This window comes from Betta splendens, chromosome 14 (genome assembly GCF_900634795.4).
Source record: "Betta splendens chromosome 14, fBetSpl5.4, whole genome shotgun sequence".
Classification (NCBI taxonomy): Eukaryota; Metazoa; Chordata; class Actinopteri; order Anabantiformes; family Osphronemidae; genus Betta; species Betta splendens.
This window is the reverse complement of record NC_040894.2, coordinates 10,930,417-10,950,685: the sequence shown is the minus strand read 5'-3', so window position 1 is coordinate 10,950,685 and position 20,269 is coordinate 10,930,417. Positions and strand designations below refer to the sequence as shown.

At 45.8% G+C, this 20,269-nt stretch overlaps 1 protein-coding gene across 2 annotated transcripts in view; it reads left to right on the top strand.

The window, feature by feature from the left end:
- Positions 1 to 320: 320 nt before the first annotated feature.
- Positions 321 to 20,269, top strand: part of LOC114869960 (roundabout homolog 2-like) — a 58,770-nt gene continuing 38,821 nt past the window's right edge. The window contains exons 1-2 of one of the 2 annotated variants that reach the window (XM_029174518.3): positions 321 to 869; positions 3,706 to 4,032. In XM_029174518.3, the coding sequence (XP_029030351.1) occupies positions 815 to 869; positions 3,706 to 4,032 (382 nt within the window). In that variant the 5' untranslated portion in view covers positions 321 to 814. The remainder of the gene's footprint in view (positions 870 to 3,705; positions 4,033 to 20,269) is intronic. The other variant, XM_029174519.3, reaches the window with a different exon arrangement.

Genomic DNA, 20,269 nt, shown 5'->3' with positions numbered 1-20,269 from the left:
TCTTATATGGTATCTGTGACGTTTTTAAGGTTTATACATCAATCTGCATTGATTGTTTATAATTTCAGACATTCTTTCTACAGAATGAAAGAGACTTTTCATTAAGGGGAGATGTAGACTGCGTTTATTGTAACAGACACTGATCGCTGCCAAGACTGTTAATTGAAGCAGCTGCTTATGTCGAATTAACCCCTTATGGGAAAACAGGTAAATCACCATTGCAGAGCATCGTCGCCACAGTGAGCAGAATGCAAAGTGCTGACTTTTAGCGTCGGTGTCCATTGTGTACTGTAGGTTCCAGTACAGTATATTCGCCGGTTAGTTTCCCAGGGCAGTGGAGTGGAGCGGAGAGGAGGGGCTGCGCTGCGCGGCGCCGTGCAGCTACTCACCTCTGCCTGATTCCGATCGGCACCTCTCTTCCATCCCTCAACTTGTCCCGGGCGAGGACGGACGCGTCCCCCCCCCCCGCGGTCGGACGCGCTAAAAGTGCCGGGAGAATGCGGAGCGACGCGGGGAGTCGCCAGGAACCGGAGTGTCTTTGTGCGTCGGGGGTGCTCGCGTTCGGCGACTGCAGAAATTTCCCAGCGCGTCGACAGTGCGCCGCTTCCTGATGCGCGCCTGGAGCGGAGCGATGCACGCGTGAATGGGGATGATTTCCTCCAGCGGCTGAAATCATTGGCGTGGTTGTTGTAGTTTATTAACTTGACTCCTGAATTCGTACAAAGTCGAAAGAGGATCTGTTGAGTAATAGGGTTTTTTTTTCCGCCTGAGGAGGAATTGATGCGCCCGTAGCTCACGGGGCCAATATGCCAGAATGGGTCCTCTACAGTATTTATTTCTCTGTGGACTTCTGTACGCCCAGTCGGATGGTAAGTTTAACGCCACGCGCATCTCTACACGCCACTGGTAATAAATCATAGTTTCACCGACACACGCGCTCAGAAAAACAGACTTGAACCACTTGCGACGCACGACGCGTCCACAGCTGAAGTGTTTGTGTTGTTCCTGTTGATTTCTGTCTTTTAAATAACAATCGCGCCTCAGTCCCGATGGGAGCCTTTTGTGTCGGGTTAGTCAGTGGCAGACGTAGACCAATACTGCTAATTTATTCATATGCGCTGTCTAATTGAAGGCATTTGTTCCTTGACAGCTTTGAAATTGCCTCAATTTCCACAGCTATCGGTCTATGACGCGCGTGCTGGCTGAAAGTAGCTACAGGCAGCCACGTTTAACTTTCTTCCCGGTCAACTAATTATTGGTAATGAACTGGACTCTCCACGTGTCATTTGCTGCCTGTCTTGCAGTTTTTCCCTTCCTGGGATCTTTTACGAGCCCGTTCCCTCAGACTGTGCCGCCTGTTCGCTGTAATTGTTTCTGTCTGGGGTCATGGACTGTGTGGCCTGTGCTCAGTTTGCTCAGGCAGATGATGGAACTAAGTGTATGTCTAATGTGCGGCAGACAAAATGCTTACTCACACGCTCTCCAAGTTCACCTCTGACTGTCGGTGTCTAGATTAGCCATAGACTTTATGAACCCGCTGTATAATCCAGCGTGTAGAAATAGAGCTGCACCTGCTGTAGGAGACATATCTACGACTTCCTGACAGGCAGCGTTGTTCTTATCGCGACGTGCTTTGTGCGTCCTCGTCCCCCGTGGACCACAAACACAAATCTGTGTCAGTGGAGTAAACGTTGTGCAGCGTGTGTTTAGCACAAAAAGAGGGTGTGGATTTGTTTGCACCTACTGTAGATGAAGCACTGTGAGTCCAATCCTTCAGTTGTGGAGGCTGACAGTTGTATTGGACTACAGCTGAAATGTGCTGTGTCCAACTCATCTCCATACATTAAATATTAAAAACTTAAAGACTGCATTGATTGCAAAGCACGTCGCATTGATTTGCATCAGATTATGTAGATGTGCAGTGAAACTTAGTTTGAGTTTCAGCCATTTTGTCTTAATAGGTAGAATTCAGTGACACGATCTAGCTCTGCATTAATAAAGGTGAAAATCTATTACATTGATGCTGTGATGTCACAATGTTTGATATCACTGACACTGGTCCCATTTATTGTACTCTTGTACTGTACTATTTGTACAGTAAATATTTTAAATCCTGAGTCTTCTATCAACTGCTCTGAGCTTGTGGCAACTTGATTTTCACATGAGAACCTCAAAACCATCTTTTATTAGTATTCCCTACTTACAAAGCCTAGCATGTTCCAGACCTTCGTTTTCAGCTTCAGCACCATGGACAGATCCTCACAAACACGCAGGCTTTTCTGCCTGACATCACTCCAGTCTAATAGAATCCCTTCTATAAAAATACTCATTTTAACAGTCTTGCCCAGTCGTCATTAAATATATAACCCGCTGAGTTATAACAAAACAGCTCATTTCAGCTGATAAATGTCAGCGTTTTAAGTCTTTAAGATTCAAATATCCACCATCCGTTGCTTTCTGTGCCACTTATTCATATTCAGGGGTCATGAGGTGCTGGAGCATTCACTGAGCAGAAAGCAGGCAAACTCCCTGGACGGGTTGCCAGTCCATCACAAGGCTAACAGACTGACAGGACCCCGCAGGACCCCGTTGCTGTTCGCTGACAGTACCAACCACTGAGCCAATGTGCCACCCACAACTTAAACCGTCTAATTTAAATTCTGCTGTTTGACAGCATAAATCTCAAAGTAGACAAAGTGGAGAGTGGGTGATGGGACGAGCAATTATAAGAAGTCAGTATTCCACAAACTGCGTTTTTATGCATTACTACAAGTCTACAAACAACATGTGCCCAAGCGACATATAGATTGTAGGGTTTTAAAAACCTAATGTATCACCAGTTGTCACTTGCTAATGGAATGATTTTTGTCAACAAACCTCTTAACGGTATAGATGGCCACATTCATTTGACTCACACTTGCTCTAGCTGTATTTAGTTGCAACGTAGCAACTAATCAACATGACTGCTTCAACAGTTTGTATGATTCCTCACCATCGAAGACAAGCACATGAGACAATGTGACACCAGTCATTTCGGTTGACGCTTTAACATTATGACCTATTGTTTCCAGATTCGAGTTGTTTCTCTGTGGCTCAAGAAATTGAATATACTTTAGCAAACAGTGTTAAATTTGCTCAAGGTGACAGCATAAATGTCAGACGAAGAATGAGAGTTGTAGTTACAGAAATTATGTCCTTACTAATGTCTTGACATTTAGCGAGAAGTCACTATCAAATATGCAGGTTTATCGTTGGCATGTTTGTATTGCGATGTAGCCTTTGAGGACAAAAGCTAATTGTGAATGTTCCATGAACTTACCATCGCCGTAGGAAGCAAAAAAAAAATACAACAAAAAACATCCATTGTGGCAGTTGCTGTTCTCCACCCACTGAGACAACATGTTTGATGATGTCAGCGTTTGATGGAACGTCTTAATGAAAAAGCTAATGAGATGTAATGACTCCTCAGCTCCTGCCTGTGGAAGTAAATACGGGAGCCGGAGCCAGTAAGAACCTGACACTAATCATCTTTCCTTTCAGGAGTTTTATTCAGCTAATCACATTTACAAACATGTTTAAATTGACGTTTCTGTCCTTTTTGATTAACGTTACTGGAATCAACAGTCCTCTTAACGCACATTCTGCACTTTTAAACACAATAGTTTGTTGTAGAAATCCACGTATTGCTTGTTTTCCCCCCCTCAGGTTCTCGCCTTCGCCAGGAGGACTCCCCTCCCCGCATCGTGGAGCACCCCTCTGACCTGATCGTGTCCAAGGGGGAACCGGCCACTCTCAACTGCAAGGCCGAGGGCCGCCCGGCGCCCACGGTGGAGTGGTACAAAGACGGGGAGCGGGTGGAGACGGACCGCGACAACCCCCGCTCCCACCGCATGCTGCTGCCCAGCGGCTCGCTCTTCTTCCTGCGCATCGTCCACGGGCGACGGAGCAAGCCGGACGACGGCAGCTACGTGTGCGTGGCCAGGAACTACCTCGGAGAAGCCGTGAGCAGGAACGCGTCCCTGGAAGTGGCACGTAAGTCCGGGTCCATCCTCCATTCTCGCGGGGCCCAAAGGTAGAGCCTCGGTCAAAGGGGGCCTCGCTGTTGCGTGACAGTAATGCGGTATATAATGAGGCTGTAACCTTTGCGGTGTATGTGTGTGTGAAAATAATGTGTCAGTAAAAATAGGTAGAGTTTATGTTAAATTAAGCAGAACGTTTTTCAAGCTGTTGTGGTAGAGTATCCATCTATGAAATATCATCTGTCATAATATGAGCAACGTCACCTATCCACTGAACCTACTAGTGTGTGTGTGTGTGTGTGTGTGTGTGTGTGCGTGTGTGTGCGTGCGTGCGTGTGTGTGTGTGTGCGTGGGTGTGTGTGTGCGTGTGCTCGTCTAAGCGCATATGTGTGTGAATATGTTTTCAGACGGCTAGTGGGACCTGTTTGGATGACCTGTTTTGAGTAATGTATGGGCAAAGCTGTGAATCGCTGCAGGGAGGGAGGGAGAGAGAGAGGGAGGGGGGCGAGCGAGGGGGGCCGGATTTTAAGCGAGCTCACTCCCCTCCACTGTTTGGATTTGGAAGGATGCAGCCTGCTCCCAGCCAGATCGCTCCCTGTGTGGGAGAGAGCCGCTCCGGGCTATTCACATTTCCATTATGTGCTAAACTGAGCTGATTTCTTGCCACGAACAAGACGCACACATGCTCGGACTCACGCTGCGATATACGTGCGCACACGGACGCCCACGCTGTCTCTCCCGCTCACCGTTTCTCACTCTCGCGCAAATGTGGAGGGAATCCCAGACAGGCGGTATATCACAGTTTACACAATACTTACAGTACCTGCCCAAGCAATTTATATTCATGTTAAAGAGCTGTGTGCGTCGTGAAATTGCTTTTGCAGAGAAAGCGTTGGAGGCAATGACACCATCACGTTCTAAGAGGTGACTTGTTCTAATAAAAACTGGAAACCACCGCCACTATGGAATTACAGCCTCTGCGGCGGTGTCTCGAGCTGCGGGTCGGCCGCTCTCGAGCTGCACTTGTTGTTCTCTGCATTTGGAATAAAAGGGAACCGGGCCCGAGTCTGGACCTTCGCGCCGCGTCTCCACCACAGCACCTCTCTCCGCTGTATTGACATCTTCCACTTCAGACGCACATATTTCTATTGCCTTATTTCACTGGTGATGGTTCCACTCAAGTCCTCTCAAATCAATAGCGGTGAGTTGTCCAGGAAATACTAATGCTGGAGAAGATGCTGGACATTGGAGAGGACAAATGTGTGGCTCTGTTATGATATTATATATATATAACATATAGCACTACACATTACACTGCAGGAGACAGATGGTACAGCTGCTCTGCTGATTTCCTTGACTGACGAGTCCGACTTCATGAGCACAATCACCGTGTCAGAATGACTTCGTGGGGGATTTTGTGTTTCTACTTAAAGTACAATAAAGCTCATTTGTATTTTGCGGCTCCGACGACCAATCTGAATTCATTTTCCGACTTAATTGTCGCGTCCATTGTCGACGTATAAGCTGCAATTACTATTAGCTAATATTTATTTATTTGCTATTGTTGAGAGGGAGGTGGGCTATCGCAGCGAAACGTGTGGGTTAAAATAACAAACACAATATCAAATGTAGAATAAGCAGGAGCTGCATTTTTTATTCGTTTTCGCCACTGAGCGTCCTTAATGTTCCTTGAAATGCTGTGATATGAGGTTGGACTGATGTATTGCAGCGCACTGCATTATTACCGCGCTCTTGTCGAGATCCCTACAATAAATAAATCTTTTTGTATTTTGCTCGGTGCCATCTCGGTACATGTGGACACCCCGAGGGTTTCAGTGTTTGCGCAGCGGTGTGTGTCTTGTTCTTTGTTATCTCCCTATCCCTTCGCTGCTGTATGACCATGCAGACCAACCACCAACCAACCAACCAAGTTGCTTGACTGCTGTCAACCCCGGGGGGGGATGTTCAGGTGTCCGATTGTCAGGCCTCCTTTAAAGCCAGAATGGGAAAATGACTCTGTAGGCTTGTGTTGGGGGGGAAATATAAATCTACTCTGTTTTTCTTATTTCAATTTAACTTCATGTAATTTCAATGTAGCGGCTACACTCCATGCGTCCATGCGTGGAAACGGTCGTTAGGTTGCGTTTTCCGACATTGTGACCAAAGCAGCCTCTCGATTTTTTCCTGTTTTTGTAATTCAGAATATCGTGGCTAAGGGGATGAAGAGTCACGTGATGCCTTCAGGGAGCGTAGAATCCTGCCAGTATTGCTGCGGCCAAAGTTGTCATCCGATGCTGCGGGTGGGAGCGGGCGGGTGGATGAAAGCGCTACGGGGATGCTGTGGCAGTGAACCCAGCTCAGAATGGTTTGTTTCCTTAGGAGTCGGCGCACATCCTCAAATTTTCTAATGGCTTGTAGCGCTGCATCTCAACCAGCGGCTTAGAAAACCCATCCGACTGGAGGGCTGCCGCTCCCGCGGGTACGTTTGTGCCATACAAGCTCAATTTTGGTGGTTCGTTGTGCATTTTATGAGCTCCAGTGTGACTGAAATTTAAAGGGGCGTCATTCATTCCACGTGGTGCAACACATTTAAGCTGTTTATGAGTGTGGCGAAGCTTAGTGTATGTAAATGATGCAGCTGGCCGCCTGGCAGAAACACGTTTGTTTGTCTTATAAATGAAGCAAGCCTTTATTAAAACACAGCAACAGTATTTCTTCTCTTTTCTTCTGCTCTCTTCTGCTAAAGTCAATTTATCTATTTCCTGCTTTGCTTCATCATCTGCATTTCTCCGTATTTCGCAGCTTTTCTAAGCTTTTGTTTGTTTGTGCACGGCCAGTTCCTTTGTGCAGTGTGCGTGATGCTGATCGATCCTGTTTGCTGTAGCTCTACTTACCACAGTATGAACCACGGTCTCATGTGGGAAATAAAACAATCAAAATGCAAACACTGAAAATGAGCTAATTTCATTTTCGTCCGCCGGGGGAGTGTGCAGTTTTGCTGACTCAGCTGATAATCTGGAGTATTTGCCCCCTTGTTGCAATTCTCCTTCCTGAACAGTACGTATTTGACACAATGATAACATCAGGCTATTTCATGGAGAAATGAGGCCATGTCTGTTTATTATTAGAATGTCTTGTATTGCTGCTTGATGGGAAAAAAAGACACAGTGTGTTTCATCCAAGTGTGTCATTTTAATAACCGAGACTCACCTGCTGTCAGTGCACAGTCCTCCGTGTCCAACCACCGAGCCAGCGTTTCACATGAAGAGTCTGCAGCCGAGCACTGCTTCACAGCGACGTCAACAAACAAATGTGCGACCTCCAGGCCACCGGTGGACTGGCACTAATCATCAGAGTGAGTGGCTGCTGATGCAATTAGAACAACTCCCTCAAACTATAAAAAACAACAGAAAGCTCCAGAAGACATAAACAGCGACGCGTTGGAGGGAGACGCGGGCGGAGGGGTCGAGGACGCGAGGGCGTTCATTAGCACTGAACGAGACGGGTCCCCCGCTGTTTGACTGCGCTAAGTGAATTAGAAGTTCAGTTCCTCAGCCAGACAATCATCAATTAAAGCCTCCCATTCACAGGCGGCCAACAAACTAAGCAGCCGCAGCGATGGATAAATCTAGTGTGTGGCTGGTGTCGGCGTTAGTGCACAGGAGTCATTATTCTGATGAACGAATGGGCACAGCACATATTTATTGTACAGTAAATGTGAAGGATCTCACACTGTAGGACCTGCTGTCCTCCAGTCCAGTCTCATTAGGCTTCATCCTCTGCTGATCACTTTCTTTTGCCCTTCAAGCTAATGCTACCTGGATATGTGTTGTATTCCTAGCTGCTAATGAAGGAAATGGGAATAAAATAGATTTTTCTAATTACCCAGATTGAAAACAAACTGACACTCCCTCCCTCAGACCACCGGGGTCTGATTCACCAAATCTGCAGCTGCGATGCCATTCTCATGCAACGCGAGATTGTTTCCCCATGCCCGCTTTCACCCATTTCACAAAAGCAAACAGCAGTAATTGTGAACCTGTCCTGTGGCACTCACAAATGGATCTGTAATTAGGCAGAGCGTCGCTTGTGAAGCGCGATTCTTCCAGCGTTCTGCGAGCTCTGTGAGGGGTCCCAGCCTCCAGACTACCACCACTGCTACTAGAATCCGGCGCTAACAGCTGATCCCATGTTAGCATGTTGATCTCAATGTGTGAGACAACTTGCAGTCTAGATGTGCCTTCATCTTCCAATATTAAATGTGTTATGTTTCGCATTAGCCATATTTGTGCTTCACACCTTAGACACTCCACTGACTGCGATAAATGCCAGCCAGGCAGGCTAATGCTAGGAATTAGGTTGTGGTCAGCCAATAACAAGACCTAATACTGGTGGCGGGGTCTTGAAAATGTGCTAAGCCATTAAACGTTCAGCAGGGGCTCCGCTGGAAGCAGATTTTCTATGTTTGGGGAAGAGGCAAGTTGCTCCTAATCATGCATCACCCACTGACAATATCCAAAGTCAGTGGCTGCCGTCCCTGTGTGTTCCTGGGCAGACTGTCAATGTTTTCTGTGAGTAGGTAGGTTGTCCACATTGCACCATCTGTTGCCAGTCCTCATGTGTAACTATCCTCTGGTTGCCTCCTCTGGGTGGCTCGCATGGATGCGAGTAGTGAATCTAGCTAATCAGAAAGTAAACTACTGTAAAGTCTGTTTGTGTGGTTTTTTTCACCATTATCATCCATCCTCGTCTTAATTCCTAATAGTTGTCAAAAGGTACAGTAGCAACGTGTTGATTTCTGCTCTGTTTCAAATAGCACAATACCAAGAGATGCAGGACAATATTGTGCCTTCACAGAATTAATAATAACGGCGCTAGTGGACTCTCGGGCCGAAGCAGTGAAAAATGCAATCTAATGACTGTAATATATCATTCGTCCAATATTTATCACACTGCACACATTGGTAGCGTATCTGATGGAGCTGCGTCTATCAAGGGACAAATGTACAGAAAAACATCTAAAATAGCCCAGAAGTCTGTTCTGAAATCAGTATAATCACTCCATGTGTTTTTGCTGCTCATTTGAAGTTTAGACACAAATACAAATGCAAACATTTGTCAACAACCTATAAAATACCCTAAGAGTGTAATTTATTAAAAGCCTTAGATGTGGATTACACTAGAAATACAGATTTTTCTCCTGTATCAGTGAGTCCGAGCTCAGTGGGGACGTCTCACTGTTGCTAGGCAGCACATAATCAGCCATCAATTACTTATGTGCCAGCGAGCTACACATAACTATTTACAGCAGCCACGTTAGCGCAATCAAAACACAGCCGAAGCCCAAACGTAGATCTAAACATACACACAAATCTTCAAGTGCCCGACTAACGTTCCTCTAAGCCTGATGTGTGTTCTTTATATGTTGCTTTTGACTCCAGGGGGTTGTAGCAGGAAGCGTTACAGCCTCAGAATTTTTGCACCTCATGACAATAAGAGAATTTATAGAGGAGACCAATGCTTTAAAATAGGTGAAAATAAACCAAAAAATGCACAATTGAGTGTTTAAACACTTGGTTTACAATTATAAAAAAAGAGACCTTGTGTGTTTGTGGTTGGAGCTTCGTGGCTGTATAAACCGTGTTCATATCTTACTGTTTTTTCCCCTTCTTAAGATGCTTATAACAGGAACACAGAGGTGGCCAGGGAAGGCAAGTGGAACTAATCTATGCATATTTTTGGCTCGAGACAGTGGGATAAGGGACTAGCATCTGGTGCTAACTGGACCATGTTCCCTCCTCGGAGGTCTGTGTATCATGAGGTTCGGTATGTTAGCTAGGGGCTAGCATCTGGTGTTAATTGGACCATGCAAACACCTTTAAGAGCTCTGGTGCACTTTCTTACAATTGGTTGGAAGAAACGCACGCCTGTTGAGAGTGGATTTACTCTGAGGAGTTTTTCTAATTCTAGTTTGTGTAATTTCAAGATGTGACTTAAAGTGTTCCACATTAATGGCGTTTTTATTGATTTACACAGCTTTGACTGTCATAACTGGGAAATGCATGATGGAGCTGCTGTGTTATCTCAAATCTCTATATATGACTTCAATTACAACAGTGATTGAGCTTTAGCAACGGTCAACTGGCTTTAATTTAATTTTAATTAAAGATCCCCCCACCCCACCACCACCACGCCTGTGTCACCCATTCCCCACAATTTAATAGGCCTATGGAATTTTTATTTCATAAATAACAAGTCACCATTATTTTTTGCAGTTTAAGACAAAAATGGCACAAATTCAATTTCAAGGCAATAGTCCCTTAGAGCAACTAAATCCACCCACCTTTCTAACCTGTTGAGGTTAAAGGTCACGGGGGTGCTGACACTGGAAGACTAGCCAGGCTATCAAAGTAATGTGACTCAAATCAGACCTAGACTACTATTGTCAGTTATTACTTAATAAATTGCCTAAAATTAAATTAACAATAATATATTAACTTCCTGTTCACATTCCATTTCATTCTTTACTCACAGAGTAATTTGGTTTTAATTTTTGTTAGATGCGTCCTACTGTACATGTGTGATACTGTATTTAGACTTTTAATCATAGTCTAACGACTCCGTGGAAGTTGTTGGCAAAACTCTGGTTAAGGTCACACTGGGTCAAGCTGCTTCCATGCACATGTCACCGCCTGACTGTGGATCCCTGTTATGAATAAACCAAATACCCCTGTCTGCCTGTGCTGCCCACATATTGAAAAGTCTCCAGAAAAACAGTGTGGAAGAGTGCAGCTGCCAGCTATTCCAGCCCTCTCTGACAGGCATTATGGCTCATATAGTGAGGAAAAAGGTTTACTGCCAAAGCAGCCCTGAGTTTAACGTTTCTGAGCTAAAACTGAGTCTTACTGTGTCTATATACGTGCCTTTATGCAGTATAAATAGATATAAATATAGAACTATGTGATCTGCTAGATTATCATTCATCCATGCTCTCTAGACACAGATCGGTTTGATAATATGATTTTTGAGTCCAGATAAGCGGCGGAAGATGACGACGTCATGAATAGTTGTTTGGCATGGACCACGACACACAATCCAATTTCAATATGATGAATCACAATATGATTCATTACATCATTACATCCGGCTGGCCACCTCTGCAGGTAGTATATCGCGATGCCGTACAAAGCACATTATTGGCTTTAATTTAATGCAGTCATGTTTCTACCTTTGAGCCATGAATTATGGCTTTACATCTCCTTTTAGATGAGTTGGCGCTGGCTTCGGCTCCTCCATTAGCAGACCTTGAATGAGGCCTTCACAGTATTACAGATACAGCCGTAACTTATTGCCGCTGTCATCTCTGGAAACTGCAGCTGTAGCCCTCTGTTTTGAGCTACGCCATGTTTTATAAGCATTACACAGAGTTAGTATAAGGATGGGATTAGGATCAGTAATGAAGTAAATGCGCATTAGTAATGTGCTCATATCACATGTGCAGTATGTGCGTCCGTGGGCCCCTCTGCTTGTCTGTAACCGTGTGGGCATCTGAGTGTGACAAAGCTAAATTGTGTGTCTCTCAGCGAAATGATAATGGTTCATAATTGTTGCTGTGCAGTGATTGATGTGCAGCCTCTGCATAAATCTTTATGCAGTGGGTGAGAGGGCATCTTTAGGCGGATGCGTTACTAATGAAAAAAAAGGGAAAAGCCGAAGCCGAGCGTATTCCCGGGCAGGAGCATTAAAATGCATTACCTTCTTCCTTCCCTGCGCTGCTCTGGCAGCCAGAGTTGTGTTAAGATAGCTCTCGTTTTATGGTGTAATGCCGCTAATTTGAGTAAGATTATCCCTCCTGCGCGGCGGTCTTCGGCGTGGCTGGGATGATGAGAGTGAAGAACATCACCAACCAGCCAGAGGGGCTGCGTGGTTGCTTTATTATTCATGTGGCCTCCCCAACACTCCACCCAATCTAGGCCAGAGCACTATTATAACAGCTAAGTGTCACGTTCCAGGCTTCCGCTCCCCTCTTCATTCACCTCCATCACATCAGATTTGGCCGCGACTCGCCGGCAAGTCGGTCCACCGCATCCTCTGAATCATAAGAACGGAGAGTGCCGGGGCAAGGGCAGCGAGGACGCTCTATTTGCCAAAGTGTCCACCTCAGTGAGTAAAGAGGAAGAGGAATATCCAGGAGCTTGATTAATTCATGAAATACGCATAACGTAGTGTCTTTCTTTTATGCCAACTGCAGCCCCCACACTCCGGCATCTGCTTCCGGATGCTTTTACCTGCAGGTGAGGTCATTTCATGAATAAATGCTCTGCACCAGACAAAGTGAGCGCCGCTACTTGGCCTGTACAGCGCTGCGCCCCGATGTGTGTCAATTCATTCTCCACTGTTGTACAGGGTGTAATTGCAACAAGCGTGCAAATGAGATCCGTCCACGTGACACGTGTCTGTGTAAACAGGCCGTCGTCACTGTCGGCTTTGGTGAGAGCAGATCACGTGAGCAGATTCGTATATCTCTCGACTGTTTCAATCATTAACTTGCTCGTCTCCTCAACCCACTAACCTGGCGATACACTTATAGTAGCTGTTTTGTTCCGAGGCCGCGGTTGCGCGTGCCTTTGACGCCTCGGCCTCATTTCATTTCTGCTCTCTGTGCTTCGTTTGCTTTATGCTAAGTCCTTCATTGCTGCGGTAAAAGTCCTTTATCTGTATTAGGAGTGATAGGAAACACATGTCGTGAGCTGCGGGATGTGTTACGGCTTAGCTTCCCTCCTTAAAGACACTTCGCACAAGTTCACAAAGGAGGATGGCACGCCGTGTAATTGCATTTGTTGCGGGAGTGAGTTTTTTTTTTTGCTCCTCGCCGAAGAGTCTTTTGAGAAAAGCTTTCTTATTCACAACAAGTCTTCATAAGAGACTGGCTACTGCTACGTAGGAAGACGGTTATTGCAGGGTGAGTTGAGTATTAAAGTCAAATAGGCGCATCAAGGCTGAGTGGATGTTGCGTAATTGGAGCGTTTTGTCGATGAGACTGAAAGCACTTCATTGCGCGTCACTAGTGGTGAGCTCTACTGTAGCAGCCTGTTCTTGACCCCTGACCCCTAAGCACTCCACTGTCTTTGCATGTAACGCACGGCGCGATCTGGAAGTTTTTGTTTCAAAGGATCCGACGGCGGCAGCGAAGCGGAAAGTGGTCCTTTTTAAGCACTCGTGCTTGTGTGTGAAGGCTGCGGCGTTCATGGTTAGTGGCTCGGCTTGGCCTCATGCTCCGCTGGTTAATGTGCACTAATCTACGGCTGCAGATGTTGTCTGCACGGGGACTGCAGCCGAGGAGTGACCGGCGGAGCTCAGCGCGAGGACGGACGCACGGATGCACGGACGCAGGGACGGACAGTGTGTTCCAGAACAGATGTTTCCAGCCTTTGTGGTTCGGGCTTTAATCTGGTCAGTGAAGGGCATTAGAGTATATAGAAGGCATGCGAGGGGACCCCAGCTGTCTGCTCTCCACACATCTCATCCAGTATCCAGTCGTATACTACTACACATGTAAAGCGAGCGGACAGGAAACACTTTGTAATTGGCTCAGATTTGGGACACGTGGTGCTGATATCGTTGAACCTGCGGAGATTATGCAGCACTAGGATATTATGCCTCCATTTTCTCTGATTGCCTGTGTATTATTCCTGCCCGTGCTGTGCTGAATATCCCACTCATACCTCCCTAGTATTGTCCCACTATCTCCTTTCACTGCCTGCTGTTGTTCTGCACCTCTTTCTCCTCATCCTCTCTACTCCACTGACACCCCCCTCCCTCTCCTCCTCCTCACTCCTTCTCCTCCTTAGGGCCTCTGGCTGTCTCCCACAAGTGATGTTCTCCTGGCCAGATGATGCATGCATATCTCTTGTGTCTTCTTGATGCTAACTCACGTCGACGTTTGCACGGCATTGTGGGATTCTGCTCTCGGTCATATTTCATGTAATGATGAAAATGATGATGGTGATGAGGCTTCGGGGAGGGGTAAGGGGTGAGGGGAGTGCTATTTTCTATTTTCTGCCCTTGTCTTTTTTCAATATCAATCAGTGCACTGAAATAAGATGGAAGATAATGGGTGTTCACACAAAGTGTAGATGGAATAACAAGTTTGGGTTTGACTTTGGATGGGCTCTTTTCCTCTGGAGCAAAACCCGTCGGAACCAGCTCCCATCATTACTGGCGACGTCTTCCGTCGGTTTCGAAGTCCGAACTCCATTGTCCCCCAGATGTTTGTCTCACATTTAGTTCACCTCCCAGTCGGCCGTGTTTACATGCTCTGATGAAGAGACAAGAAGTGAAAAAATCACCCTCCACAGGACAGTAGCTAACAGGAGGGCATGCCGTTCGAAACGTAAACAGTGAGAGGAAAGCAGGGAGGATAAACACGCTGAGGGAAGGAGGGGGGGTGATTATTGGCCTGACCCTGGAGAGAGAGGATGAGTGAGGGCCATGGCAGACGCTCGGCCCTCCAGCAGGGTCTTCTGTGTGTGTGTGTGTGTGTGTGTGTGTGTGTGTGTGTGTGTGTGTGTGTGTGTGTGTGTGTGTGTGTGTGTGTGTGTGTGTGTGTGTGTGTGTGTGTGTGTGTGTGTGTGGGCGCGTGGTAGTGTGCACATTCCGTGGACTTGCCGGCATGCAAAGCCGCGTCAGTGGATACAGCGTGTATGGAAGAAAGATTTCTTCACAGTCTTCGCTACACCCTAATTAATCTGCTTAAACCTGCTAGGCCTGTCTCCAGCTCCCTCACACATCAGAAAAGCCAGGCAGCTCCGAATCCAACCAGGATTTTCTCCATGGATGCTGGTGGAAAATCACCGCAGCCCCTGAGATGACAGCTTTCTGTCATAGTGGGCAGAATTGCATATAAAGCAGAGACAAACGTACACCTCATCATTTCCCATGGTGGAGGCTGTAGTGAGGAGGCTCCTGACACATGGGGGTCATGAAGCCCCTGGAACAATCAGGATGTTGGTTTATATTGCCTTCCTGCATCCGTACCCTCCGTGGGGAACGTGCACTTTCACAGCAATCATATGGTTTATGGTCAGCGGTGTTCTTTTAGCCTTGCCCATGGTTACGGCTGTGATCCGGTGTCTGATCCGTCCTTCTTTATCTCCAGCGCTCGCTGTTGGAGCTGTGGTGAACATCTCTCCTGGAAAATCTATTGGCTGGAATATGTGTTTGTGAAAGCTGTTGCGGCAAGCTGTTCAAACTCGACTTAGACGCCAACAATCTAATTTAAATCTGTGAATCGTGTGCCCTTAAAGCAGATTTTTACCTATTGTACGCCTCTTGCACTTCCACAATAGGCTGCAGATTCCTACACTGAGTATCAAGTCAGAGCTGGAGATACGGTTTCAGGGTTTTGGTTGCACTTAAGCAGATTACAGTGTAACGATTGGTGAATAAAGGACTTATCACTCGGGCAAAAATGAAATGTCCAATAGCTGCTTGGCAGTAACTACTGTATCTAGTAGACGAACCAATATAGTGGAGTGCATGCGCCCCTGGGATTCAGGAAATTAAACCTAATTGTAATTGTAGAGTGAGCAAAATATTTAAACCTGCAGCGCAATCATTTCTTCATCGGATTCTAAACGACTTTGGTTCCTGTATGATATAGATGCTTATCCCATCAATCAAGATAATGAACATAGTTTTTTATTTGTTCGTTTAAAAAAAAAAAAGCTCTTTGCAGTAACATGTCATTGTGGATTTCACCCAGCCAATCAAGATAATGGACCTGGTATTGTGTTGCCTGCACTGTTCGTTCCTGGCTCAGTGTCCTAATGATTTGGACGCAAGATGTAATAGGGAACATTATTACATACATGTAATAGCACCTCGTGATGAGTTAGCATGAGGAAAAAAGAACAAATGAATGAATCAAATATATTAACATGAGTATTATAATCTCAGGCTTGTTGAAGGACGGTTCAAAGGCACAGTAAGAGTTTGTGATCGGACCTTTTTCCATCCGATTGCAGGACAAGTGAGCGACCCGTCGGTTCGCCTTGGAGTGAAACATCTCTGTAGACTGTGCTAGATGTGCTGTAATGAACAAAGCAGATGAAGCATTAGTAATCATACTTTAAATTCAACTTTGAGACAGCCGGCTCAAGCTTGATTAACTAATATATGAGTCAGGCGTTTGAGTGCTAAGGCTTTCTAGCATTTACCCCCCCACCCCCCATTCATGTTAAAAGGAATGAACACAGGCGCAGTGTTTTCAGGCTTTTAACATAATTAATTTGTATTTTAAGGTGCGCCACCTGTTGAGGGAAAAATGAATGAGAAGATTAACAAAATCACTTGTGTAATTTGCTAAGCCCAAAAGCACCGTTGCTTTGAATTTGCATGCAATGTATTTAGTAACCTCTGTGTTCATCGCAAGCATAACTGAATAACTGAAGCAAAGCCAATGAAGAGGAGGGAGATGAAGATGATTTTACAGCTTGGATTAATGCTTATTGCAGTATTTCTGCAATTTATATGAAGTTAACTAGGAAGCAGCACCACAGATACAGTACCTGATACTAAACCCTGCTGCATTTAACGTACTCACAAATAGTTCAAGCACAAAGCATGTCACTTGCTACAAATCATATTTAGGGTAAAACTCAAACGTTTACTAATAGGACAAATCCTATGAACTGGACTGTGCCCATCAATTTAGTTCCTACCTACAGTACTGGACAAAAGGATGCTAATGCTAATGCTAATGTTAAGAGGCAGAAGTCACTCTAATAATTTTTTGATTTTTCATCTAAGCTCAGTTGGTGGAGAATCAAAGTAAAATTACACAATTATTAATACTGTCCACTAATTACTGGAAGCATCATCGCTGGTAAAGTAAAGGCTGAATAAGCTTCATGATGTGGCACAGGCAGGAAATCCACCAGCTTAGCTGCTACCTCAGATAACCAGCTGCTGCCATGACGTAGTCACGGTGCAGCCATCCGCGCTGGATGTTTTTCAACATCAAATATGAAAATTGTCCTTGTCTGTTTGCATATTTTATTGAATTAATTTATGTTTTCATTAAGAATTTACAATATTGGACTTTTCCTATTACACGATCCTGCGAGCGCCCTGCGTGGAGAAGCGCTGTAAATATTTAGTCCTGCTCTTAAACCGAATTCATCTTGCCCACGCTCACACTGATTATTATAAACAATTAAAATGATTCTGGACTAATGTGGTTCAAGCCGACATGTGCGAATTCATTATCCCCTTCGCAGAAGAGTGAGTTATTAAGATAATTTATGTCATTAGCTGTGACCTGGTTTTGGGCTTTGTTAGACCAGAGAAGGAGCAGTTTTCCTCCCAAAGCATGCACATTGTGGCCAGCCCAGCTCCCCTGTCTGTTTAGAAACCACAGGTAAGCAGGTTTCTGCCATCCTTCACCGGGAGTCGCGCCTGGGGCAACTTTAATCGCAGAGGTAGTTATCCTAGTTTTAACCCATGCATCCACATCCCTGCTGTTAAATATTAGCCCATATCTATATTTAATGTTATAGGATCTTTATTTAATCTGCACCCACTGTTATGTTTACTGCTACAGTATTTCATACAGTATACTGTATGCTAGAAAGCAGCATTGTGCTCTTTCGTCTGCACATATTGGTCAGATATAAAAAGTGAATGAGCAGAAAAAACAGACCTTGTTAAAGTTCTTCACTAAAGGCAGTTAACAAAGCAATGTGCACTCAAGGTCCACCTACGCGTTCCCTCAGAAGCTTCCCGCTGTATCTAGTCCTTAACAGGAGTGTGTTGCTCTCCCCCTCAGTTTCCTAAAGAAGTGGATGTGAAAGCATCTGCGCCCCTCTTTGTCTGCAAAAGCCATAAATGCAAATGTTTGTGCTCAAGCCTCACACAAACGCACACACACACTCACACAGACACACACACACGGAGTGGTGGCGAGCCGACAGCCAATCAATGAAATGATGTTTTAATTGGACTTATAACAAATGCTAAAGCACAACAATTCCAAAACCATCCTTCTCCTTCTGTGTTAGCTCAATTAATCCCTGATTGGAGCTAATTGCTTGTGCAAAGTCTGAATCTGAAATACCAGTGGATAGGAAGTCGCCCGCTTGGCTGGGGCTCCTCCACTCTTTAATGCAGTCCTCCTGCCAAACAAACCAAATATTTGATGACAGAGTGTCTAATTGCATCCTGTCTGTCTCGTTTACTTCCCCCTGCCTTTGATTAACAAGCGCACACAGGTGCATGCGACGCCGATGTGCGCGGGGTTTAAATTTACATGCTTTATACATTGACGCCACGACACACATTCCCAGTCGCTAATTCACCCTCCACCAGCGTCAGTCGTCGCGTTTGCTGCTCGCCGGCCATTAAAACACTCCGGTCTGGCTTCACTCAGGCTATTAGCAGCTGTAAAGTGGCCTGGATAAACTGTGAGCTAATGATAAAATGCATGGGCGAAATCTGAACTCTATAGCAGCACATTTAGCAACACTTAATTAATCTTAATGGATTCTGAAATAACGCAGCCAAACAAATATCTTATCCATAAATTACTCTTCTGGGCTCCACACCACGTAGAGTATTGGCACAAAGCACGCCCCAGGGACGCTTTAACACTTCCACATTGATGCATGTGTGTGTGGTACAGTATATGTGAGCATGCAGAAACACTTACTGACACTAACTGAGTTATAGAAGCTCTCCCCACAGAAAGGAACACGCAGCAGAACAGCAGCCCCCTAAATCAGCCTCGTCTCCGTTTTATTCCCTCCCTCGGTGTCTTCATCCTGCTCTTGAACATTTGTTTTCTTACACCATCAGTCTCTGTCTGTCTTCTTATGATATGGGACAACGGAGTGAGTTAGTGACTGCACCGGTGCAAGCGCCGGACGCTTTTTTAAATGTGCTGTTGAAGTTGAGTGAACAGTTTCGGTAAGTGGTATTTGCAGGAGAATGTTTATTTGCGTGCGTGCGTGCGTGCGTGCGTGTGTGTGTGTATGTGTGTGTGTGTGTGTGTGTGTGTGTGTGTGTGTGTGTGTGTGTGTGTGTGTGTGTGTGTGTGTGTGTGTGTGCAGTGTTCTTATCACCTCCTCACACACCTGCTTCCCTCGAAGACAGAGCCTCCCCTCCTCTGATGCCGCCTCATCAAAGCTAGATCCAGCCACAGTTGTCGCTTCCCTCTTCTCCGCGTGCCCCCCCTCCCCCACCCCCCATCCTAGCTGCTCTGGCTGCCGTTCAACAGCCGCCGCTCCTCTTGTATTACCCAGTCGTCCAGGCAGTCAGGCCTTGCTGGTATCATACCAACCCTGGGAGGGAAACGCGTGCGTCTTGGCCGATGTACATGCAGGTGCTGTAGCTCCTGGAAGGACTATTAGGGATTAGGACGGGTGACAAACCGCCGCCGGGCTGAAGTTGGTGGCGGCGCGCGGCGACGTCGGCTCGCTGCAGGAGAAACGACGAGGTTGCAACGCGAATGATTTCGCAAAGTCAAAAATGACAGTGCGCGGCGAAGTGTGGGCGGTCAAACGAGCGATCGCGTGACGAGGGAATGAAAAGGAAGCTGCAGCCTGAAACAGTGAGCAGCGAGCGGTTGGGCCACACGCTCAGAGAAGGTTGAATCCACAACCGGCAATCTTATGATTGTCCTTTGTTCTGTGTTCTCTCACAAACAGCAACACAATGACATTGTATTGTTTGAAACACCAACATACAGCACGCGCGCCTTTAAAGCGCTTTGCAGCAGGACTTAGTGCCCAAGGTGACTTTGCAGCACTTTGTAATCATTGATACATTGAATATTTGGTTAAATGATTTATTAAATACCTGCATTTAAATATCACATTTCCAGGCCCAATGTCATGTTTGCCTCCCACCTTTTACAAGTCTCACCCTTACTGTGATCAAATCCACCTGAACGTATAAATACTGCATAAACATCATTTTATTGAAAATAACACAGAACGTCCAGACCTTGAGTCGACCAACCACTTAAACTCTAATCGCCTCCCTGTCTGCCGTTACTGTACACGGAGCAAAGACTCTCCTTTATTTCCACTTCCGTCTCATTCCATTTTCAGCCACTTACATTTCCTTTTACGTCCTCCTTCACTGTAGCGGTTAGGGGGGGCACATTTTAATTAACTTTGCCAAAAGACAGAATGTCTTCAGATTTCTAATTAACACACACTGTGGTTTATTGGAAAAGTAAAATGAGAGCC